Here is a 26983-nt window from a genome sequence, read left to right on the forward strand (position 1 = left end):
ACGTAGAATGAACTCATTCAATGTAAAAAAGAATGAAAAAAAAAAGCCTTAGGTGAAGGCTGCTTGGGTGGCTCAGTTGGCTGAGCATCCAACTCTTGGTTTCAGCTCAGGTCATGATCTCATGGGTTGTGGGATGTTGCCCAGCCTTGGGCTCCATGCTGTGGAGACTCCGCTTTAAGATTCTCTCCCTCTGCCCCTTCCCCCACTTGTGTGCTCTCTCTCTAATAAATAAAAAAAACTTTTAAAAAATGTAATTTAGGTGAATGAGAATGTCATTAAAAGGTAAGAAAATCAAGGACAATGGGCATCAAATATGGTAAAACCATTAGAACAGAAATATTAACTTTCCTACACACCAAATATAAACTTTTTTTTTTTTTTTTACAAAGACAGCATGGCAAATACAGTTTGAAGAGAAACAGTAAATATAATAAATGCAATAATTACAGCATAGATAATCCAACAGAACTGAAAGCAAACATATTCACTTTATCAACAAATGTGCAAGGGTCGAATCTGTCAGTTAAATGGAAAGATTTTCAACTTGGCTCATAAAGTTCTAACCATATACTCTATTCAAGAAACATATCTAAAACAGACTGATTCAGAAAGGCTAAAAATAAAGGGATGGTCAAATGTATCCCAGGCAAATGGGAACACTAAAAAAGCAAGGACAGCAACACTGATGTCAGATCAAGTAGAAAGCAAACAATAGTAGGGAAAGATTTTCAAACTATGATTTCAAATTAATATGCAAAAATGAAATACAAAGGAAAAAACCAGAAGCATCTGACTATATACGGTAAGTGACAGAAAAACAGTGTGGTAAAAAAGTTAATAAAATCAAGACAACTGACAAATTGGGAAAAAATATTTGTAACACACGTAACAGTTAAAGGTATAGTATATGCAATGTATAAGTAAACCTTAAAAATTATGGGGAAAAAGTAAAAAAACAAAAACAAAAACAAAACCACAATTCACCTGTGGAAAAATGGGCAAGACATGAAAAAATTCACAAAAATCCATATGAAAAAAGGCACTTAAGAATTTTTAAAAACTATTACACAATACCCCTAATAAGAAAAGTGGATAGTAAAACTACCCCAAGGTAACATTTTTCACCTATCCAGTGTACAGAATTCAAAATATAGAACACCTTACTGTATTGGAAAGGTTGTGGGAAAACAGGACTCAGGTTGCTGGTGTTTAGCACAAGCTTCATGGTGGAAAATTTGGCATGTTTCAAGCAAAAATTACATATGTACTTACCTTTTGGCTTAACATTCTTACTCTGGGAACTTACCCCCAAGGATATAACTTCAATAATATGATAACACATACTGTTGTTCATAGTTTCTTTGCAATATTTTTTGTAACTGTAAGATATGGAAAGTAATTTGTATGCATAGACACAGATGAATGGCTGAATAAATTGGCGGGTCTACCTAATGGGGTACTAGAAAGTTTTTTGTTGTTTGTTTTAAATGAGGAAAATCTTTATGGACAACTGTGCAGTGATTTCTGGGATATAGTTTTAAATGAAAAAGTGTTTTTGTTTTGCTCTTTTTTTTTTTTTTTTTTTTTTGAGAAACAGAGAGAGAGAACACAGTGAGGGTGAAGTGCTGAATGAGAGGGGGAAAGAGAATCTTAAGCAGGCTCCAAGCTCAGTGTGCAGCCTGATGCAGGGCTCCATTCCCATGATCCTGAGATCATGACCTGAGGTGAAATCAAGAGTCAGATGCTCAACCAATGGAGCCATCCATGTGCCTTGAAAAAAAAGTAAAGTTTATAAATATCATCTAAGAATGTTAATTTTTGCAGTAAGTGTGGGATATAAATATATATACATTTATCCATCTGTGCAAACAGAAACACAGAAAGCATATGCCAGGGACTAATGGGATGGATTATCTACAGGGGATGGGTGGGAATGAGACAAAAAAAAGAAATAATTGAAAGCAGGAGTTGCTGCCTCTCAAAGTATATCATTTTGTCCAGCTCTGCCTTATGGAATAATGTTCACATTTCACACACATAAAGAAAAAAATGTAAATAAAATTACCAAGGATGGAAGAAAAATGCTTTACATAACATATCAGAAATGTGAATTAAAGTGCATTTCAAATGAAGTACTACATGAAAGGAAGGCAGGGAAAATGTACTAACCCAAGGTCACTTTTTATTATTCTAAAAATTGATATATAATTCACATACCATAATATTCACCCTTTTAAAGTACATAATTGAGTGGATTTTTGTTTGTTCACCAACATTACCATCCAATTCCAGAACACATTCATCAATCCAAAAAAGAATGCCATCCATATCATTAGCAGTCACTCTTCCTCCCTTCCCTCATACTTAGCAATCACTGATTTACTAATTGGTCTCTATGGATTTACCTATTCTGGAGATTTCATATAAGTGAAATCATATTTTGTGTTTGGCTTCATTAACCTAATCTTTTCTAAGTTCTTTCTTGTCATACTACATATCAATACTTCATTCCTTTTTTGGCTGAATAATATTCCATTGCATGTATATATCATTATTGCTTGTCCAGTCACCAATTGATAGATTTATGGTTTGTTTGTTATTTTTGGCTATTATGAATAATGCTACTATGAACATTCATGGTCAAGTTTCTTTTGGTATAGGTTTTTAATTCTTTTAGGGTCTACAGCTATTAGTAAAAATGTAGGTAATATGAGACTTTCATTATGCTTATGCTGGTACACTTGATGGTATCTTCCAAGTCTCTGGAGATCTGTTCGTTGTCATTCATGTTTTCTTTTCCCTGTTCCTAAGACTGGATAATCTCAACTGACCTATTTTTAGTTTCACCAAATCTTTCTTCTGACTGCTCCACTCTGCTGTTGACAACTTATGCTGAATTTCTCATATCAGTTATTGTACTTTTCTATTCCTAAATTTATGTCCCTTCTTTATAATTTCTATCTCATTATTGATATTCTCTAAATGGTGAGGCAGTTCTTTTAGTTCTTTAAACACGGTTTCCTTTCATTCTTTGCATATATTCTCAAAATAGCTTATTTAATGTCTTTGTTGAATAAATCCAAAGTCTAGACCTCTTTGGGTACAGTTTGCTTTTCTCCCCTCTGCATATAGGGCATACTTTATTTCTGTATATGCTTTATAGTGTTTTATTGAAAACTGGTCATTTTAAGCAATATAAGGGTACAAATCTAAAAATCAGATATTCTCGTCTCCCTAGGACTTTTCTTGTTGTTTAGTGGACTGTTTTGAACTTGTGAAATCTATATTCTTTGTTGTGTGTGGCCATTAAAGTTTCTGCTTCATTAGTTTAGTGGTATACTAATAACTAGACAGATATTTCCTTAAATGCCTGGAATTAATACTTCTCTAATTTGCTAAGAGATTTTGTGTGTGTCTGCGCTGGGGCACACCTTCAACACTTAGTCAAGAAATTGACAATTCCACCTGAGCCTTCATTTCCTGCTTTAGCAAAACCTCTAGGTCAGCTACAAGTGAGAGCTTAGGGCTTTCTCAGCTCTTTCCTGAACATACACACAGCACTATACATGCACATGACTTGCTTGATTTCAAGAAATATAGGAGAACTTATCAAAGTCCCTAAAGATACTGAATTCTCCAGATTTCCTTTTAAGCTTTTTGACAAATTTGTTTTCCTCACCTGTTAATCACTGCCTCGTACAAATGTGATGTTAAACAATTACCTCTGATTGTTTTTGAAAAGTGTATCAGGAAAAAGTCTTTCACACTGAGCAAGTTCTTAGTCAAGACAGACTTTCAAGTAGGGTCTTCCAGGGAACTACCACATTGGTCAAATAACAATTCTCAGTGAATATATTGTTAAAGAAGCTCCAACCCTGTTGTTTCTTCCAGTGGCTGCCAGGCTGCTGGTTTTCACTGTAATTGTGGGCTGTTGGTTTTCAAAACTATCATGGATCTGAGGAGTGAAAGATGCAAATACCAGAAGTTAAAATATCACAAAGATTACTGTTCCTATGAAGATTTATCCACTTTTTTCTTGAAAAATATTCCTTGGATTGCAATAAATCTGTGGTTGATTCAGATAATAGTTTTCTAACTGCTTTTTATGGGGAAAATAATTTCTGTGTATCTTTACTCCATCATTTTTGCAGGCATCATCCTAGGTCTTAGTTTTGAGACCATATACCCTTAAGCCAAACAAAAAAGAACTCTAAACATATACTGAATTTTGGCTAGTAGACTTGTATTTTTCCAGAGGTATCAGTTAGCAACCGTGAAACTAAGTTCTGCATATTCTTCGATTCAGGAAATGAGTATACTGTGGATAACGGGAACCATCTTTCTCACTGGGAGATGGCAAAAAGACACAAGACAGCCTGAGTAGGCTCCCATTAGCCAAATTAAGGACAATTTGAGCATCAAAATAAATAATGGATTCCTACTTCTGTAGTCACAGGAATCAGATTTGCTATTGTACATTAAATAACTTGAACACTGGATAAAATAAAACATTTTCAGGCAGGTTTTCCAGACAATGGGCAAAAAGAAATACGGCAATAGTGATACCTGAGAGAGTGAAAACAAACCAGTTGAGTGCTTTAGCTCATTCATGAAGTTTCCAAACTATACCACGTGGGGAAGGAATCCCAGGTAACTCAGTGGCCTTCTTGAAAAGACAGTTTAGGGTTTACGTAAGCTACTGTGACTAGAATTTGTGAGGCAAAATACAAGAGAGTATGAAATGAACAGAAAGAAGTACTCTGGAGATCTTTGGAAGGATCCCCTCAAGTCTATGGCATAAGACTGGGCAATGTGTATGAAGAATATACCAAGGCCAGGGAAAATTTCACTAGAAAGGAGTTTGTGAAGCAACTTACACTGGGCCAGGTATAGTTTGTGTTCTCACCTCACCAGATATAACAAAGTTTTGCTAGTAGAAAAAGTATTAAGCAGGGTGCTTAGAATGTTAATGCCTCTGGAGCCAAATGAGCCGTAGGCCAAGCTTTCTCAATCTCAGCACTGTTGACATTTTGGGCTTGATAATTCTTTGTTGTATATAATGCAGAATGTTTAGTAGCATCCCTGGCCTATATCCACTAGATGTGACACAATGTATCTGCAGACAGTGCCAAATGTTCCCTAAGGGTAAAACTGCCCTACATGGTGAATCACTGCAGACAAAAGCTTTAAAACAGCTACTAACATTCTGTATGTTCAAGGAAGTAAGAAAAATCTGAACATGATAAGACATATGTAATGTTACAATAAAAACAACAGCAAAGAGAGAAGGGAAAAAAGAGATGAGGAAGATGAAGATGAGGAGGATGGGTAAGAGGATGAGGGCTGAGGATAAAGCAAATGTGGTAAAATGTTATTATTTGGGAAACCAGGGTGAAGGATATTGCATGGTAAACAACGTGGCTTTGCCCAAAGAGAACTGCCTTTGCCTTTAGCTTCTTGGAGGCAATCTATGTAATATCTATAGAAGTACATTTGTTTAGGGCAGCAGCTAGCTACACTAAAATAGACAACCATGTAACCCAGGATGGGGGATTTGGGGTCATGTGGTATCAGTCATCTGGAACAATCACTGAGGCAATCAACTGATGACACTTATGTACTGCAGCCACAACAAAGAATCTGCACACCAAAGCTTCAGTGAGCTTCTTAGATGGGCAATACTCTATGCACATTGATGCCAGGATGGCAATACATCCTAGGGACAATCTAGCTTTGTTAGAATCCTCACAGACATGGTCCTATGTATCTCTTCCTTTCCTTTGACAGGTTCTAATTTGTACCTTTTCCCTGTAATAAAAAATAACTTTCAGTAGGTTTCAGTGTGTGTGTGTGTGTGTGTGTGTGTGTGTGTGTGTGTGTATAAACAGGCTTCAGTAAGTTCTGGGAGTTTTTCTAGCAAATATTTGAACCTGAGGATGTTTGGGGAACCCCCCTCCCATTAACCCCCCCACAACCTGCAGTTGTTGTCAGAGGTAAGTATGGTCTTGTGTGGGCTCTTTCTTCTAACTCTGTAGCTGGACCCTAACTCCTTGTGGTAGGCTAAGAAGTCTTGGCCAGACTTAGTAGTCTGGAGGACAGCTCTCAGCCTTCCAGTATGGCTAAATCTGGGTAGCCTTGGAGACCTATTTCTTTCATTTTTCCTGCAAAATTTTCATAATTAAAATTTCAACTGAAATTAATTTCAATTTTGCGTAATTGACATGTCAATATAAAAATTTAAACAAGTAGAAAAAAACAAATTTTGCATTCAGCACAGAGAAAATAATTTTTTTCTGTACAATCTCTTGAATTCCATTGCTTTAGTTATCTAAATTCTTAAGCTCTTAATAGAGCTTAAAAAAATTATAGAAATGACTCTCCAGAGCTTATCAATTCCTGCTAAGCAGGGGGCTTTCCCTGCTATTAACAGTAACAAGGAATTTAGTTATCTTTATTTAGTTAACCAAGAACCTTTAATTTCTTCCAGAGAAGCAGAAGTGAAACATTTGAAAGGATTTCTAAAATCCCATTTTCCTTTGAAATAACCGTACTCCATAGAGAGTAGTTTCTTCCTCAGTGAGTCACTTCATCATTGCACTTAGTTATCTGGAAATGCTTCTTTAATCATACCTCCTTTAGAGTTTGTCCTTATGAATTCTAATCCATGATTCCACAAAATATGTTTACATTAAAGTTCATGGTCAAGCAACTACATATTATATACATTCTTGATTTAAACAAATATTTCTATGCAGTGAGATATAAAACAAATTTTTGGTTGTTTACTACATTTAAACACATATGCTGCCTAAAAAACTGAGATTCAGAAATCAAAAACTGCCCTAGAAACTATTTTAAAATAGTCAAAAAGTAGATCACAAATAATTACAAGTATAATAAAAATATTTGTATAATTTATTATCTTTATACCCATAATAAAAGTTACTATCTTAGTTTTGCTAAGGACAACTTTTAGCAAAGGTGATCTCTTTTAAATAATTACAATTTCCTCATATTTTCCATTATTATTTTAAATATATCTTCCCAAAATTTATTTTCAAGGCAAGACACACAGCTAAACCTGCAAAATACTCTTCATGAATAAGCACAAATGAAAAAGTCTGAGATAGCTATAATCTTGAAATTCTTTCAGAGGGAATAATGTGAGTATATTATTAAAAATCAATTTAAGTATGTACATGATGTGTGGTAGGCTTATGTAAACAGAACTTTAATAATGGGCTGGTTTACAAACAGAGGTACTAATCAATCATCAAATGTAATTTTTTTCCCCTGAAACACAGCAATTTTAGATTGCTGTTCTTTTCTCCTCCTGCTTGCTTCCCATGAAGGATGAAGAGGCAGCTGTGATTGCTGTTTTGAACTTTCAAATCCTCTTTGCGCGCTCCTATTAAACAGATTCTTGAGTTGAGATTCATTTTGCTGAAAACCTAGGAGGAGAAAGCAAAAATAGTGAGGAATAACCAGATACCTAAACAGCATACAACAGAGTGTTCATTTTCTCACATCAGTATTTAAGGAAGGAATTTAGTTTTACTTCAATGGAATACATCACAGTTTAAAATCTAAGTCCAATGGTAAACAGTATGAAATTGAAATATACATATGAACAGGCAATTCTGGGACACGTGCTTTCTAATCTTATTTTTTCTAATGTCTTACACGGATGTTTACTGTATGTCTCCTAATATATGTTGTGCTGTCTCAGTTACATTGGCAGTAAGGAAGGGAAGAAAGTAGACAACATGGAAGGCCAAAACCCATCCCCCAACAAAACAACCCTCCCCCCCCCAAACCCCAAATCAAAAAGGGCATCTTATATTTTCAAAGGAATATCATTTGTTTGTGATTACTGTATACGGAGCAGATGTAGCCAGAAAATTCACATGGATTTACTAAGATATTGGATTTAACAATGTTGATGGGAGGGATGTTTTTAAAGGGCTATTAATTGATTCTATTCCCTTCTACTACTGAACATAAAATTATTATAAAATAAATAAAATAAATTATAAAATAAATTACTGAATTTGCTCAAATATAAGACAAGGTTCTTCTCAAAGCATATAATTATACACCAGATTAAGGGGATGGCAAGTTGTTTCACAGCCTCTTATAAGATACTTAAACTACATTAGTTTGAACAACAAATAGTGTGTGGGGGAGACATAGCAGTCAGAAAACACAAATCAGTGCATGTTTATAGAATCAGGGGGGAAAAAAGGGAGACAAAAATATAATACGGATTTTTTTTTTTAAAGTACTCCTAGGAAGGTGTAATTTCTCCTCTACGAGTTAGGTCAAAAGCCTCCTGAAGATCTTCTTAAGAAGCAAATGTCATAATGTTACACAAACAAATGCACACAGTTTGGGCTCACATTTCTAAAATATTATTGTACAAAGAATTCAAAACATCCCAAATCTTGTACAAATCACATGTGGTCTAAAAATCTGATATAATACTAAGAGTGGCTCTATAATGAAGAACAGAGAATTTAAATGTTATATAAAACTTTAATAAAAAATGAGATTTAAATAAGACAGTATTCTAAACTAATATATATTTTATATAACTATGTAAAAAAATTTATATGTGTAAACAAACTGATAAACTGAATAGCGTAAATATATAAGCTATGCAAAAAACAGGAACCCTTTTAGCTTGGGTCTCCTCCCAGGGAAACTACGGCAATGTCTGGACTTTACAGTTATCCTGCTGATGAATCTGAGGTCACTGAGGCACACCGCCATTTGTTTGCCAAATCTCATTTTCTTTTCGTGTTAGGGGCACATGCATGATGCACTCCCCATCCTGATTATAGTTAAATGAGGCCATGTAACTGAGTCACAGCCAACAGCATATGAACATAAGGCCTAACCATAGAAACCTCATGCTTGATCTTTTAATTCTCTCTCTGCTCCCAGTGAACACAGAGAGGTCCTGGAGGCACAAGAAGGAAAGGGCTGCCAGCAGCACACAGGTGGTGATGAATGAGAAATGAATCACCACAATTTGGTAGTTACTAGTGATAGCCAGCAGTCTACTACAAATTGTAACCAAAGCGGTACTCAGATGGAGGATACACCCATTAAAAGAGCATGCATATTTGGCAGTGGCTTCGTAATTCAATGGTAGCTGATAAGGAAATGGGATACCCAAGGTTAAAAAGTGCATATGCTTCCTAAGCTAATGAAGTGGGTAAAACTGTGGCCACTGAGAACTTGGGAAGCAGGCTACAGGCCTAAGGAGTTTGCAGCACCAGGGTAAGTGGGTGGAACAAATAAAAAAATTAGCACACTGCTGGCTCTTTGGCCACAGACTACAGAAGAGGGAAAGAACTGGCCAGCTCACAGCAGAAACTAAAGGGAACAGAGTGTCCAGATATTTGGGAACTTAGGGTTTAGAAAAGCCTTTGGACTTCAAACGGTAAGACATGAAACAAAGAATTTAGGCAGTAAAAGTCTGTGGAGATTCAGCCCCATAGCAAAGTTAAGAGTCAAGTAGAGCCTTCTCAACCAAATATGAGAAATCTCAATACAGCACACAGTGAATGATGGTGCGGGTGGGAAAAAATTGCCTCAAACTTATAAATAAGGCAAGTTTGACAACTTAGCTCTAGGGGAACACTGTTGCTGGGGTGATTAGCTCATGGATGGACTAACTAGAAACCAGGACGTCAGAAAGCCTCTATGTTTCTTGAGGGATCTGTGTTGTGAAAGAAATCCTATGTCTGGGCTGAAAAACTCTTGAATGTTAGATTTTGAAATGTCTTCAGGATCATGTATTTCTACCAGTCACTTGGGGCAACTCACAAGGAAATTATACTAGATGTCCACTTCAGATGTGGCCATGGAACACAGACCTTTCCAGAACACAGAAACCATCAAGTACAATGGATAAGGAAGTTCCTCGAGATCCTTCACAATTTTTGTTTAGGTACCAGACATGTTATGTGCCTCCCAATTTTCCCTTAACTCACTGGGATTTTGTACTGTGGTTACCTTATCCCTGATCTGCCACTAAATATTTGGTATGAACTGGGGACAGGCAGTCTGTCTTTTAGTGACCAGGTCACCAAATTTGGAGCAGTCATTTCCATGAAGCCAGATGGAAAGTAATGCATCACTGGTGGACGATGCTGGGCTTTGAGCTTGGATGTAGGGACTGGGTGGGACTCTGAGCTGGCTTCCTTGGGAAGGGGGATAAAGTGTGCTCTATGTGCGGGAGAGACAGTGAAATGAGCATCTTGTGAGAGTAAGGATAGTCAGCAGCAGACAGTTATGTGTTAAGAAATTCCACTTCCTTTTTCCTCCTAATCACATAATTAGATCTCATTTCTTAGCTCCCTTGTGGTTAGATGGTGTCATATAATTGAATTCTGGCTAATGAAATGTGAGAACGGATTCTTGCCACTTTCAGACCTGGTGCATGAAAATGTCCTGCAAAATTTCTCCATGTACTCTTCCCTTCTGGAGGAATACCTGGAAAACTGCAGGCGGAAGGAGTGAAAAGATGAAAGGAGTCTGACTCTTGAATTACTATATATAACACAGCCCCTCTGCCAATTCAAAGTGGACTGTGATGTGAGTGAAAATAGATTTTTATTATTTTAAGCCAGTGAGAGTTTAGAATTATGTACAGGAGTCAGCCTAAACAAATACATGTAACTTGACTTGCTATAAATTAATGTGAAAATACTCTGATTTTACTCTGAACCTAGTAACATACTTATTACTGAACGTTTAATGGCATGATGCTAAGATATAACTTACATGACAATTTAAAGAATGTTCAAGATAAATCAAATAGACCCAATATTTCCTGTCAAGTTTCATTTATATATCTTTCAAACTGGTAGCAGATAGGTAAAAACAATTAAAATTGAAAAAATTATACTGGTAATTAAAAGATATTCTTGTTCCCCTTCCTGTAGGTACGTAATTTATTCAGGCTATTAAGCAACTGGAACTTTTCATCCTTCTACTCTGGCAAAGCATTAGTCAATTTCATATCATGGTCAGGCAGCCATTCATACATACCTGGGGTTTTGCTTTTTGGAGCCTGTTCTCTGGAATTTCTAAAAGAAGAAAAAGACCATTAGAACTCAAAAAAGATAAATGACCTAAATAAACTAGGCATAAAAAACTCACTTGAAAGACTACTGTACTACTCCCTCATTGTACCAGCAATCAATAAAAAAAAATGAGAAAACCCCAGGTTTTAACTATATCAAAGTTTGTTAGACCCCAATATTACTACATAAACATGGGAGTTTCCCTCTCACCATCATTTACACGGACTTCTGGACATAAAATATCCCATCTTGGTCACCTGTGTCTACTCTTGAGGACTATGCAAATAAAGAATTTCAAAAGTCTTCTTATAGAGGGGATGAGTCACATATTACAAAAATTATTTTTGTGGGAGATGGACAGCATAGCAGTGTGCTATTCTCAAGTGAGGAAAAAAACGGCGTCTTTGGAGGCAGGTTTGGGAGAGATAAATAATATTTTAATTGGTTCCAAGGTTTCAAATACAGTTTGTGTCTTTTCCATACTCTTACTTCTTTGGAAAATGGTAACATCATGTGTTTTTCATGTTTCTATTCTATTAAAAATTATTCCTGACTTATGCATAAATAGAGTCTTCTGAGGAAGGTAGCTGTTACTGAGAAAATTAGCTAACCATGATATTTATCCAAAAACGTGAAGATATGCCCTGACAGAATTACAAATGAAATGCAACTTATTGATAACAGAAGAGCTATGCAAAGTGGTGGTTGACAGCAGGGAGAGAGGCCAACATTACCACATATGAAGCAGTCTGGGGGTTAGAGCAAATACCTGTATCTACTGAAATAGTAATGTAAGAGAAAATGACTGATATTTACAATAATGGCCCTGGGTTATCAAAAACAAAACAAAACCACCATTCTTTTCAGAAAGTTCTAAGATATGAGACATTTTCAAAAGGTTTCCATTGAAAGGAAACTCAAAGTTTAAAAACTCTGATACTCGAAAGGATAAACTGAAACTAGCTAGACACATTATTTGGCTGCAGGACAGATATGGCACTACTGTATATGCATTTGCATATATTATCCAAGGATAAAGTTTGAAAGGGCCAAGTCTACTGTACATCTACAGGATGTACTGTGTAAACTACATGTACGTAGGGGGAGAGATTCTCTTCTGTCATTGCTAGGATGTGCAGATATTTCATATCTTTAAAAAATAATTAAGAAAGAATAACTATTTTAGGATAGAAAAAATACTCTTACCTTCTAGAGCCTTTAGATCCAGATAAAGAATGGAAAAATACAGACTCAAACTTCCTTAATTCCATGCTTGGCTTGGTTATGTCATTTCTTATACTCTGATGACTTTCATGTTTATCTTCCTCCGGTAACAATACTTTTTTTGGGGGGGTTTGTTCCTTAACTGAAAAATGGCAATTACTTTCCTTCTTTCGAGTCCGCCTGACTTTCCCAATGAAGAAGTCATCACCACTGTCACTATCCTCAGACATGGAAGACTGTTTGTAAAACCTTTCTTCTGTGCTATCATCAAAATACTCTTTTTCTTCTTCTTGTAATTCTTCTCCATCACTATTTCCACCAAGTAAGCTTTTGGACTCCTTTCCTTTTTTTGTTTTACTTAAGGTTTTCATTTTTGGGTCAGCAGGTGTCTTCCGGGGATCAGAAGGAACTATACCAGCCCTTTCAGAAGGCTTTGATGGAGTATTTGGAATGTCTATAGCATTGGGTCCATGTTCCATCTTGGTTCTTTTTTCTTTTGAATTTACTGGTTTCTTTGCCAATATTTTGGCTTCTTTTTCTTTCTGTTCACTGATAATAGTTCCTTCATGCTGTAACTTACTGGCATCATCATTTGAACACAAAGTGTCCTTGGAATGATTTTCTTCTGAAGCATTCTCTGATGATTTAACTTCAACAACATTTTGTCTTGCATCTTTAAAGGCTTTGACAGCAGCTACAACAGAAATAGCACATGATTTATTTCATCATTAAAACAAGTAATATAAAACATCACCGTTTCAGTACAGTATTTCTTTTTTTAATATATTTTTCAAAGATTTTATTCATTTATTCATGAGAGACACACACACAGAGAGAGAGAGAGAGAGAGAGAGAGAGAGAGAGAGAGAGAGAGAGGCGGAGACACAGGCAGAGGGAGAAGCAGGCTCCATGTAGGGAGCCTGACGTCCCCAGAATCCCGGGTCCCCAGATCACACTGGGCTGAAGGCGGTGCTAAACCGCTGAGCCACCGGGGCTGCCCCAGTACAGTATTTCTTACATTATTTGGAAACACTTAAGAGGACAACTGCAATTATGTTAAACATATTTAATGGGTCTGAAATCACAAAAAAACGTTAATGACCTTAAAAACCAAACTTGAAATGCTCAGAGGTATTCAGTTTAAAACTCTTAAAATTAATCATCTTTTCAGGCCTTGGAACTACAAAAAATAGTAAAAAACTTCACTAAGTACAAATAAATAAAATAAAATGCCAACTTTAATTTCTTTAGCAATAATGTGTTGATATGGTGGTGGTGCATTATAAATTGTGTTTTCAGACATAAAAATAAACATCTAATCTGGGACAACACTGAATTCTTTCAACACAATTTATAATACACACATAAAACGAAAATTATGTGACTAAGTGGCAACATCAAAAGTAACATCAATATTTAGCAAATCAATTGTATTTAATGTTACCATGAATATGTTATATATTAATATAAATGTATTCATATGTTAGAATTTAGGAAAAAATACAGATTTAATTAGACATCAGATAACTTCCATATTTTCAGGCACCTTCCTACATTTAAAAATATTTGAAGAAGATGTTTATAAAAGGCCCTCAAAACAAAACAAAAAACCCATAGAAATAAATGAAGTAATTTATTCAAAATCATATATACGAGTGCATTTAAGTACATGGCTTAAAAGTCATCTGATTCATACCTTTTAGCACATCTATTTTTTTCTTCAGAATAGGATGCATAGCTAGTCTGGCAACTGCTCTTTCAGTTGCAGTAGAATCAGGCTGCAAATTTAAACAACAAACATGGGAATAAAAACAAGACAGTACTCTTAAGAAGTGCATAAAAGAAAATGTATCATAATTTTTTAAAATGAGAGGAAACAGGAATTTGTTAGTATTCTCATTATAGAAGTCACTTGTATAATTTGATAAAAAATATAAAACTCATGATGACAAAATACAACTGCCCCCGCAACAAATAAAATTAATATGTAATCAACTAACAAATATTCTTTGAGAACTTAATATATTTCCAGAACTCTGGTAGGCATTCTGTGTGATATTAAAAATATGCAATATAGCTTCTACTTTCAAAGAGGGTAAGAGACCTAATTAAAAAGACTAAATTAATATGAAAGAATCAAATAACATATTAGTGATAAGCTCGGTGATATAATTTATAACTATTGTTTATATTTGATATTCCAGTTAATAGAGATGTAAAAATTATATGATGCTAAATATTTGTAGTTTGAATGTCTAGCCTCTCTACTATATTCTCATAACCTTCTACCACTGCTTGGCTAAGAGCCAACACTTCATAAATATCTGACAATGACTGAATTGGAACTGATTATATATTTAACATAATAAAGTTAGAAAATTCATGATTGGGGATAATTCTTTAAATATCGTCTGTGGGATGACAACTTCCAAATTTCTAACTGCTATTCTAACTTGAGCTTGAGACTCATCTATGAACCTCCTACCTGACATATGAAGAGAAAATTCTTTTTTTTTAAAAGTAGGCTCCACACCCATGAGGCTTGAACTCATGACCCAGAGATCAAGACCTGAACTGAGATCAAGAGTTGGATGCTTAACCTACTGAATCACCCACCAGGACCCACAAGAATTGATAGCCTTCTCAAATCTACTTCTTCAATCTTTCCTTATTATATATAATTACCTATTATATGTAATTATACTTTTGCTGGTTGGTTAGGGCTAAAACTTAAAGAATTCTTCTATCACATTTCTCCTTCCTTCATAGCTCACAGTTAATCCTTTAGCACATCCTGTGGTTTCTTTTTTTTTTTTTTTCATCCTGTGGTTTCTAAATGCAAAATATATTCAGGACCCATCACTTCTCATCATTTCTACTCTTCATACTTCTGATCAATTCACTAACACTTAACTGCTGTACCAATGTGATATGCTCAAACCTGATCACTTGCTCCCTGACTCCTGATTTTCCACAGAGTGTCACAGTGAGCTTTTAAAAAGGTAGCTAGATCACAATATGCCCCTATTTGTTCTTCTTTAAACTTTACTGCCTTCTGATTCAGCTTAGGCTATTCCATTGCAAGCTCTTCTTTACCTGGAATACTAAACTCCTAAATATATACATGGCTGATTATCTCTTATTATTCACCTATCTGCTCTAACGTTATCTGAGCAACACTTCCCATAACTATCTACTTCATATTACTTAACATTGCATGCCAGGGTTGATATTTTCACATCTCTGAGGCAGCGGCTCTGTTTTTCTCATTGCTATAGACCTAGTGCTTAGAACAGTAACTGCTAACAGTTTGCATTCAATAAACATCCCATAGGGTAAATGAATACATTTCACTAGTGCGTCAAATTAGAGCTGTCAGCCTCAAAGTCTTTAATTTTCTCTTCATTGTTAATAGCCCACTATAAAGCTTTTTTTTCCCTCTTAGTAATACAAATATATGAGTACATTAGTAAACACAAGATGATGGCTATCTGAAGTCTACTGTGTTTGGAGGACTTATCTAAGCAATATTACTCAGAAAATAATTTCTTTAAATTGTATCTGTCATCTACTTATCTTGTATATTGGGTTGAATATCCCCCTAAAATTTATGTCCAACTACAAACTCAGAATGTGAACTTATTTGGAAACACAGAGTCTTTGCAGATATAATTAAAAGGTGATTATGCTGGATTAGGGTGGCCTTCAATCTACTATGACTGATGTCCTCATAAGGGGGACATTTGGATAGAGGCACAGAAAGACACGGAAGAAGGCAGAGGCAGAGACTGCAGTTATCCTGTCATAGTACAAGGAAGGCCAGAGGCACAAGTTGGAAGAAGCAAGGAAGGGTTCTTCCCTAGAAACTTTTGAGGATCTTAGCCCTACTGCCACCTTAATTTCAGGTTTCTAGCCTCCTGAAACATGACAGAATAAATTTCTGTTGTTTTAAGCACCTAGTCTGTGGTACTTTGCTAGAGCAGCCTTAGGGTAAAAAACTTTGATTCTCACAGACTCTTAGATATCGCCTCTGTTCAACCTTGTCTAAGAAATGGTAGTCCATTTGGAAACTATTCACTAAGTACAGTGTTAAAATAATCCTTTGCTTCAACACCTTGCTGGATTTCCTGAAGTCCAATATAGATAGGACTTCTTACCCATTTTATCTGCCAGTGGAGATGTATGAGAGTATCTGGGAAGAAAACCTATTGCTGGTATCCTGAGTCACTTGGCAACAAGATGAGTTGCTAAACATATAGAATATGCTTGATTTAGTTTTATAGGTTGTATATTAAAAGCTGTAAGACAGAACCCCTTGATGAGGGGCATGATTTTGAGAGTCATATCAGAATCCTGGAGTCTACAGGCTTCCAGAGGAAAAAAAAACACATTACACCCCCCTGCCCCCCCCATACAAATCAGGAATCAAAATTGGAGGTCAAAGACCATAGAATAAAAATTTTGTAGGAAAATGATACCGAAATTAGATAAGAATAAAACTACTTCCCAGCACGCAAGGTTTAAAAGAGGTTACATCTCTTGAACTTTTCTCCCTAGAAGGTACTAAGCTCCACTAAAATGAAGAAGGATACAAAGAAAGAGGTATGTATGGGATATAACAGATGGGAGATGCAGGCCAAAGGCATTTTCAGGATGGTGGCAGGAGATACCTGGTGCATTAAGCTTACTTTATTTATTTGATTTTATTTATTTGAGAGAGAGCATGGGCAGGGGGAGGGGCAGAGGAGAGGGAGACACTCCCCATTGAGTGCAGAGCCAGATTAGGGGCTTGATCCCAGGACCCCAAAATTATGGCCTGAGTCAAAGTCAAATGCTTACCCTATTGAGCCTCCCAGGGGCTCCTAGTGTATTTAAACATCTTGAGAGATTTTGGTATTATACTAGAGTTTGGTATTACACTAGAAAGAAGATAGGAAACTAACATGAAAAAATAAACTGTAGGAAATAGAAATATTATGCAGAAAAAGGAAAAATGATAATTACTCACTACATGACTCACAGTCAAAATAAAAGAATCACTAAATGTACATCTACTCTAAATTTGACCCAAGTGCCTTAGAAGGATGGAAGTTAAGGAGGGTACATATATGACACAGGGGCTGAAGGAGGAAAGAGATCTAAATTCTTATAAACCACAATTAAAGTCAATAGCCAATACTTAAAACATACTAATACACATACTGATGTATAGGGTAAATTCCCTAAAAACCAACTAAAGTTGAATGTCTGGAAGGACTCCTGGAAAACTGTCCTTTTCATAAAATAGTTTTGGAGAAGTACTTGATTCTCAAAACTGGTGGTTGGCAAACTGGATTATGGGCCAGTTCTAAACTGCTGCCTCTCAAAAAAAAAAAAAATAAAGTTTTAAGAAAACAGAGCAAAATTCATTCATTTACATACTATCCATAGCTCTGCTATATCATGTGGCAGAATTGAGTAGTTGTAACAGAGAATGTAAAGTCTAAAATACTTTTTACAGAAAAAGTGACAACTGCTCTAATAATATGCAAGTAGAATCCCTGGTGGGGGCAAACTAAAAAGTTAGGAATAAAAAAATTTTTTTAGCAGGTTCATGATATTCAAAAGTCCAATTTAAAACAAAAACAGGGGCACCAGGGTGGCTTGGTCAGTTGAATGTCTGACTCTTGATTTTGGCTCAGGTCATGATCTTGGCATGAGACCAAGCACTGTGTCAGGCTCTGTGTTCCATGCAGAGTCTGCTTGAGATTTTCACTCTTGCTCTCTCTGACCCTAGCCCGCGCCTCATTCTAAATGAAAGAATGAATGAATGAATGAAATCCTTTAAAAAATATATAAAAATAAAACAAAAACACTATTGTGACAGACTTTTGTTGCCAAATCAAAGCAACAAATTACAACTTTAAATGCATTGTTTCCCTGAATGGTGATGTAATTTAAGATTCTGGCTTAGTGGGGACAATCTGGTATTTAGTGAAAAAGCAGCATGTTTTAATAGGCAGGACTTATCTCAGTACAACTGAATGTAAAAAAATTGAGAACGAAACCAATCAGTTCTGAGAAATACACACAGGCCAGAAGCCTGTTCTCTCTCTCTACAAGAAAATAGAAGACCCTCCAGCAGGAGCTGTTACTCCATAACTGCTTCTTTCACTGTATTTCCACCTTGTAGCTGCTAATAACTCACTTCAAAGGTAGTCCTCAATATATGAACATCTGTATTTGTAAAACAGATAAACTAGGAAATAACTGTTCTAATTACACGAGTTAATTTCAACTGTTTTAGTTAAGAAGCTAAAGGAATCCTATATAAATTTTGACTAAATGTGTTCATACAGAATTGTTCAAAAACATATCTGCTACTATTCCAAACTCCTGCTTTGACAACTTGCTAAAAGCTCTGATGAACTGGGTATTCTTTTATTCCAGAGCTAATTACATCCCACCAACTTAGCTATATAACAAGTTTTAGAAGACCACTGATAATACTTGCATGTTTAGTGCTGACTCCAAGTAAAAACTATTTTATTAAGGATCATCATATCACTGAGCTTACTCAGCAATGCCCTGGAAATATCCCAGAGTAACTGTGATTCAGTGATCTGATTTTAGTAAATTTTATTTTTTAAAAAAAAGCTCTATAATAGGATTTATAATCATAAATTATGTATTACTCTAATAAATGAAGATCTTATTATTCTTATGTATGTCTTCCCCTATAACTGTACTTTTATATCACAACCTTTGTGGAGGGCATACTTGAAGAGAATATCAGGTTAGCAAGAAGTTAAGACTGATTTTTTAAAAGGCAACTGCACTGCATAATACCAGGGGTGCCATCACATTGGGAGAGTGGAGGGTAGAGCCTATGCATCCATATGGAATAGCAGTGAGCTTATTTATTTATTTAAAGATTTTATTTATTTATTCAGAGAGACACACAGAGAGAAAGAGGCAGAGACACAGGCAGGGAGAAGCAGGCTCCATGCAGGGAACCCAACGTGGGACTTGATCCCAGGTCTCTAAAGTCACACCCTGGGCTGAAGTCGGCGCTAAACCACTGGGCCATAAGGGCTGCCCTAGCAGTGAGTTTAAAGAATATAAAAGGCTTGAGTCTACAAGGTATACAGATATATATAAATAATAGTCACTAATCAGGTATGATTACTTAACAACTTAGTATGTAGAATTATATATACCACAGCCTCACTTCTGTAATTATATGGAATTTGTGTTTTTTTAAACAGTAAATGCCATCAGTAAATAAAAATACTATCCTGTCAAAAGTATTTTATTGACAAAAGTAGTTACTTTTAAATATTATATAAAACATATTCTCATCCTTTATGTTTCTTAAGTTTGGCAACTAATATGTACTGACTATGTGGCTTATTTAGGAAATGTATGAGGTGTGGGCATTTAGCTTCCTGTTATCATTCCACACCAGAGAATACATTTTATGCCCCTGGGAAAGTTTTGAATAGCTATAAATGTGAGCTCCAATTTATACTATGAGGTAGTGTCCATGTTAACAGTGGCTAAGATAAACAGGTAGGAATGTAATTCTGTTTAAAAGAATGTAGTAAAGGGGATCCCTGGGTGGCGCAGCGGTTTAGCGCCTGCCTTTGGCCCAGGGCGCGATCCTGGAGACCCGGAATCGAGTCCCGCGTGGGGCTCCCGGTGCATGGAGCCTGCTTCTCCCTCTGCCTATGTCTCTTCTGCCTCCCTCTCTCTGTGTGACTATCATAAAAAAAAAAAATGAATGTAGTAAGAACAACATGTTGAAAATAAGTGACTTCTTGAATTAATATGAACTCTTTTCAAACTCTCAAAAAACTGTAGATGGAATAATCCTAAACTCACTTTAAAAAGTCATTAAGACTGTGATATCAAAACCAGATAAGAATACTACAAAAAAAGAAAACTACAGTTCTATATCCCTGATAAATATATGTAAAAATTCTAGACAAAATTCTAGCAAATCAAACTCTGTAACACAATAAAAAGTTGGAATCATTGAAATGCAAGCATGGTTCAACATATGCAAGTCAATTTACATTATGCATTACACCAGCAGAGTAAAAATCATATGATTTTCTCTCTAGATGCAGAAAGAGAAAATTCAACAATCTTTCATAATAAAAGCTCTAAAAGAGGGTATAAAAAGCCTATTTCAACATAATAAAAGTCATATATAACAAACCTAGAGCTAATAAATTCAACAGTAAAAAACTGAAAGCTTTTCCTCTGAAGTCAGAAACAAGGGAGCCCATTCTTGCTATTTTTTTTTTCAATATGGCACTAGAAACCCTAGCCAGAGCAATTACGTGAGAAAAAGAAATAAAAAGCATCCAAGTTAGAAAAAAGTAAAATGGTCTCTGTTTATGTGGTATGTGGTTATATAAAGAAAATCCTAAAAACTCCAAAAAACAAAACTAATAAATAACTTCAGGAAAGTTACTGGATAGAACACCAATGTACAAAAATCCAGTTGCATTCCTATGAAATATCTGAAAGATAAATAAAACAATCCTATTTATAATACCATCAAAAATAATCAAATGCTTGGGAATAAGTACAACAAAGAAAGTGAAAGATCTGTATATTGAAGATTCTAAGACTTAAATGACAGAAACTGAAGAGGACACAAAAAATTGGAAAAATATCTCATTATTATGGATTGGAAAAACTAATATTGTTAAAATATCCATAGTACTCAAAGCTATCTATAAATTCAATGTAATCCCTATCAAAATCTCAGTGGCATTTTTCATAGGAAAATAAAATTCCTAAAATTGGTATGGAACTTCAAAAGATCCCCACGAGCCATAACAATCTTGAGAAAGAAGAACAAAGATGGAGGCATTATGCTTTCTAATTTCAAACTACAATACAAAGCTGCAAAAATAAAAACAGTATGGCACTGACATTAAAACAGATACATATAGCAATGGAAGAGAATTGAGAATGTACATACAGTAAATTGCTATTTGACAAGAAAGCCAAGAATACCTGACAGGGGAAAAGACAGTCTTTTCAAAAAATGATATGGAAAAACTGGATATTCATATGCTAAAGATTGAAACTAGACCCATATCTTACATGACTCATAAAAATTAACTTGAATTGGACTAAAAAGACTTAAATGTGAAACCTGAGACTGTCAAGACTCCTAGGAACACGTATGGAAAAAACTTCCTTGACTCTGGTCTTGGCAATGAGTTTTTGGATGTGACATCAACAGCCCAAGCAACAAAAGCAAAAATAAACAAGTGGGGCTACATCAAACTACAAATTTACTGCAAAACAAAAGAAACAATCAACAAAATGAAAAGGCAATCTACAGTATCAGAGAAAATGTTTGCAAACTGTATCTCAGACAAGGGGCTAATATCCATAGTATGGAAGGAACTCATACAATGCAACAGTAAATAAATAAAATAAAAATCTGACTAAAAAATGGGCAGAGGACTTGAACAAATATTTTTCCAAAGAAAAAGTAGCTGAGAGGTACATGAAAAGAAGCTCAACACTAATAATCACTGGGGGAAATGTAAATCAAAACCACAATGAGATATCACTTCACACTTGTCAGAATGGTCAGTATCAAAAAAAAAAAAAAAAAAAAAAAAAAAAAAGAACTAACAAGTGCTGGCAAGTCTGTGGAGAAAAGGGAACCCTGGAGCACTGCTGGTAAGAATGCAAACTGGTACAGACACTAGGGAAAACAGATGAGGTTCCTCAACAAATTAGTACTAGAGCTACCATATGATCCAGCAATCCCACTCCAGCTATACACTTGAAGCAAATGAAATCACTATCTCAAAGAGATACTGTATTCACTGAAGTATCAGTCATGACAACCAAGACAAGGAAACAACCAAGAGTCCACTGACAAATGAAATGAATACAGAAAACATGGTGTGTGTGTATGTGTAGATAGATGTATATATACAGAAATGAGATATCTATATATACATCTATCTACACAAAATGGAATTATTATTTAGTTATGAGAAAGAAGAAAATCCTTCTATCTACAACAATATGGATGAACCTGGTAGGCATTACAACGAGTGAAAGAAATCATACAGAGAAAGACAAAGGCTGCATAGTATAACTTATATGTGGAATCTTAAAAAAGAAACTTACAGAGGCAATAACAGACTGTTGGTTACCACAGACTTGTGGTGGCAATGGAGGAAACAGGGAGATTTTGGTCAAAGGGTATAAACTTCCAATTAAAAGATGAGTAAGTTCTACAGATCTGATATTTAGCTGGTGGTTACAGACAACAACATTATACACTTTAAAGTTTCTTTTTTTATTTCACTTTAAAGTTTCTAAAGGAGTAAATCTTAAATGCATGCAACACACACAAAACTGTAATTACATAAGGTGACGGACATGATAATTAACCATCTTATGGTAATTTTTCATAATATATATGCGTATCAAACCTTCAAGTTGTATAACTTAAACCTATACAGTGTTTGTTATATGTCAATTATATCTCAATAAAGCTAGAATAAAAAAATACAAAAATTTTTACCAAAATATTTGAAGTTAATGTATCAGCATCTTTAGGCAAAAAGAAAAGAAATAGCTTCTCAACTTCTCATTCATTTAACTGGAAATCTACTTATCAATAATGTGGTCTTGTAGGTATGTGATAAACCTACTTTGTACCATAATATTTGCGAATACACATTTTAGTATGTCCTATTGCTTCTAAGTTTTATAAATGGGCAATTTTGTTAAAGTTGGCTACATAATATCATCACTAAATATCTTAGAGAACAAACCACTCTTGTTATACTGAAATATGAAAATGTCAGTTATTTAAGAATACTTAAACATCAAAAGATAATGCAGTGTAGAAATGCCATAAAACTCTTGCTGAGTATGTGAGGGTGCACAAAACATTTAATTTTTTTTTGGCAAAACAAAACAACACTGAGAAGGTAAGGCCTGGCATTTTTACATCTGATGCAATTAGGCCTTTGAAGGGCATCAAAAATGCATTACCAGAATGTGGGATCTGGAAGGGTTTATTAGAGAAATGAAGGGGAAAAAAAAACAAAAACAAAACAAAAAAAAAAACAAGAGCCAGACAGTAAGTGAACTGCATGAATGGCAAAGCAACACTGGTTAGACTACAGAAACTCCTAGAAATTTAAGCCTCTTCCCTTTGCTAACCAGCAATCTTTGCAAAGAGATTACATTGTATGGATCTCCTTAAGGTATAGTTAGTACTTCAAACTTCCTTACCTTTGGTTGTTAGTTGTTTTTAATTAATTTATATATGTTCTTGATGATCTGTTAATTTGCAAATCTGAGTAGCTTATGATTTGGGGAGTAGAAAAAATATTCTAATGGGGAAAAACTGCAAATGGAAAAATTGTTAATGGCATATGCATAGGTGCACGTTTTATAAATACTAAGGATTTCAGCTTTCATTCTTCAAAGACCAATAAAAAAAGGGACACATGGTATTTCTTAAAATGTTTGATTTAAATAAAGTCTTAGTTAAAATGATCACATTTTAAAAATGACAGCAATCATTTAAATTTTATTTCTCCTAAGTAAAAAATGTCAAATTTAACATTTTAAACTCCTGTTTAATCTTATTGTTAACAAAGCAATTTGAAATCATTCAATGCATTTTTGAATTCTAATTTTAACAAGTGGTACAGGAAATATAGATCACTTATTTTATCCAATAATTAGACTAACAGTGTTGATTTGATTTCAAGATTACTTAGCCAGTTAGGAACTCACAGTCAGGTTTTTTAATTCAGTCTAGTATTCTCAGTTTTATTCTAAACCACTTGAGATAACTTTCACTCATTTTCTGACATTTTCAAGCCCCCATCAAATCTTTTTGGATACAAATTAAATATAAGCATAAAAAAGAGGCTTGTAAAGTAAGTAGGCAAAGTTTCAAAGCTTTGGCTAAAGTCCCTGAGCTAAGGGGAAGAACTTGCTGGAGTAAGCAGGGAAGGACCTATTAGGAGACCTTTCAAATCCTTTATCTCTTATTTCACTACCGTCCATCTTCCTTCCTCACTTGCTTTATCCCTCTTCATATGTTTACTTATATTTATACTTATATAAGCATGCCTCAATATGTGAAGGCATGATCTTACACATAAGGACACAAACACCATCTTTTGAGGCTCACAATCTTGCTTTAATATTAAAGGTTAAGACAAATGAACAACTAATTCATCCAAGACAGAATGTGATAAATTTCACTGAAGAGATGAAAAATGTTATGGAGGTTTACAGAAGAAATTCGAATACAGTCGTATACCTTAAATGTACACAAACTTATTTTGAAGCTTAAAAGGCTAAGTATTCTCTATGAACAGTTTTTACACCTGCATGAAGAAAGACTTCATAATATTAGAGGGTATGAAGGAACCACAGCTTTCCTTATTTAATGTTGACACAACATTTGCCATGGAAAATTCTCAGGAAACTGCGGTTTTCACACACCTCCAGTTTCTTCCATTTCAAATAAATTCAATAAAAAAGGGGAAAACACCTCATCTTTTTATGGAAAAATTTTATTTTGGCATATGGGTATTTATTATGAACACAAGCATTTGGTGTTCAATTCTGAAAGGAATTTTGAGAATGTACATGTGAATATAAACAAGAGTCTAAAAATGAAAAAGCTCTCTTACATGCAACGTTCATTCTTGCGAAATGCTGCCTATAACAAACTGAGTGAACTGGCAGAGGTAGAATGCTGATTAGCAATATTCTTAATAATATTAATTAGACTTCATTTCCAGGTTTCACCTGAAGTTATATTCTTTGCATTTATTAAAAACATGTAGGGGGGTAATAAGGAACAGTCCATTCAGCTGGAACAGAAGAACTGTAGCAATCCTAAGGCTTAGAGTCCACACTGAATACAAGAGGAGACCTTTCTGCATTTGTTTAACTCTAACAATCCCTGGGACACCATGATTCTAAAATGCAGTCTTGCAAATAGGACCCATACCAAACTTTTTCTCCTGAACTTTTATTTTGTAGGCAGAGACCAGGGTTTAGACCTTGGACCTGCCATCTGCTAAGGACTGACAACAGGTATATTTTTACCTTTCCAGGCCCATTTGTCCCTTCGTTAAATGGAGTTATCATCTTTCCTGAGAAAGCTAACATATATAAAGCACCTAATGAGTCAGCAACTGTTAACAGATGGTAACAGATAATAATTTGCTTCCCCTTATCCTGTACTTAATATACCTGTTTTTTTAACTCCTTACTAGATTATATATTCCTCTAGAAAATACTGTTTCCTATTCCCTTCCTTTCTTCCACACTGCCTTGCTGATTGCTTTGCATGCAACATATGTTTTGAATTGAGAAGCTCCTGAAATCCTGGCACCAGCTCTCTGAAAATGTCAAAATTTTCATCCTTCAACTCTCTAGCTTTAAACTTTCATCATATACTGCCTACTTAACCCTTCTACCCCTTTTCTGCATTTGAAAAATGAAGACACTACTATTACTACACACACACACACACACACACACACACACACACGTGGGTGCACGTGTGCAGCTGAATGCTTTCTACATGAGATCACTGTTGTGAGATCAATTGAGATAAGAGTGATGTGGAAGAATTGTGCAAGCTGTAAGATATTACATAAATTAGTTTGCTCTGCTATGATGGTCAGATAACCTCAAATGTGCAGAGCTTTATGTATCGGACTTCATTCCCGTGAGGTTACCTTTCACTGAGCTCACTACCCAGGACTGAAGAACAATCAATGCTCTCTCCACAACAGTGCTGCCTGCCTCATTTTTAGAGGTTTAATTTATTAACAGATTTTCAAACAGAAGAACTTGAATCCAATGGAAGAATATTGCAAATGGAATAAAACACTAACAAAATAGGTGAAATTAAATAGCTTGGGAGGAACCTGAAATGATGTCTTAAGCAGGGCAGTTTCCCTTGGCTTTAAATCCCTCCAGGGTTCTATCAAGAACTTGGATGAAATATATATGTTTCTTCTTCCTCCCTCTACACTTTCCCTTCTTTCCTTGCTTTTTTTTGGAGGAAGGTATAAACAGAGCAGAAATGTAATCAGATTTCACCTGACCCTTGACAGTGAGATCCTAAGCTTTTTATCTGATTTAGTAGTGAATCTCCTGACTACAGGAGCACTTGGGTGGCTCAGTCAGTTAAGCATCTGACTCCTGATTTCAGCTTAGGTCATGACCTCAGGGTTGTGAGATCTAGCACCATGGCCACTTCTGGGCTCTGTGCTCAGCAGGGAGTCTGCTTGTCCCTCTGTTCACCACCCCCCCCACTCATGCACAAACATGCTCTCTAAAATAAATAAATTTTTAAATAATTTCATGACTACAAATCTTGTCATATGCAAGTGAATTTATTAATACAAAATAACAATAAGCTAATATAGATGTTTGTTGCCTCATTTTTTTTTTGATAAATGACATTTCACACACTGTATGAAGTTGAATGAAGGGTTGTAAATAGAAGAGGATAAGAAACTGATTTTACAAATATTACACTGATTTTACAAATATTACACATATACTAATATTAGTTTTCCAAAGTGAAAAGAATCTAGCCAGAGAAGATCCTTTTTACTTTCACTGTAAATTAAACATTAATG

The 26983-nt window shown here is 35.2% G+C and overlaps 1 protein-coding gene across 1 annotated transcript in view; it reads right to left on the reverse strand.

Annotated features, from left to right (window-relative positions):
- Positions 1-7131: 7131 nt before the first annotated feature.
- SRFBP1 (serum response factor binding protein 1) overlaps positions 7132-26983 on the reverse strand; it is a 60771-nt gene continuing 40919 nt past the window's right edge. The window contains exons 5-8 of the mRNA XM_041763689.1: positions 14017-14098; positions 12303-13014; positions 11062-11099; positions 7132-7451 (exon numbers count right to left, since the gene is read on the reverse strand). Coding sequence (XP_041619623.1) covers positions 7267-7451; positions 11062-11099; positions 12303-13014; positions 14017-14098 — 1017 coding nt within the window. The 3' untranslated portion in view covers positions 7132-7266. The remainder of the gene's footprint in view (positions 7452-11061; positions 11100-12302; positions 13015-14016; positions 14099-26983) is intronic.

Source organism: Vulpes lagopus, chromosome 7, assembly GCF_018345385.1.
Source record: "Vulpes lagopus strain Blue_001 chromosome 7, ASM1834538v1, whole genome shotgun sequence".
Taxonomy (NCBI): Eukaryota; Metazoa; Chordata; class Mammalia; order Carnivora; family Canidae; genus Vulpes; species Vulpes lagopus.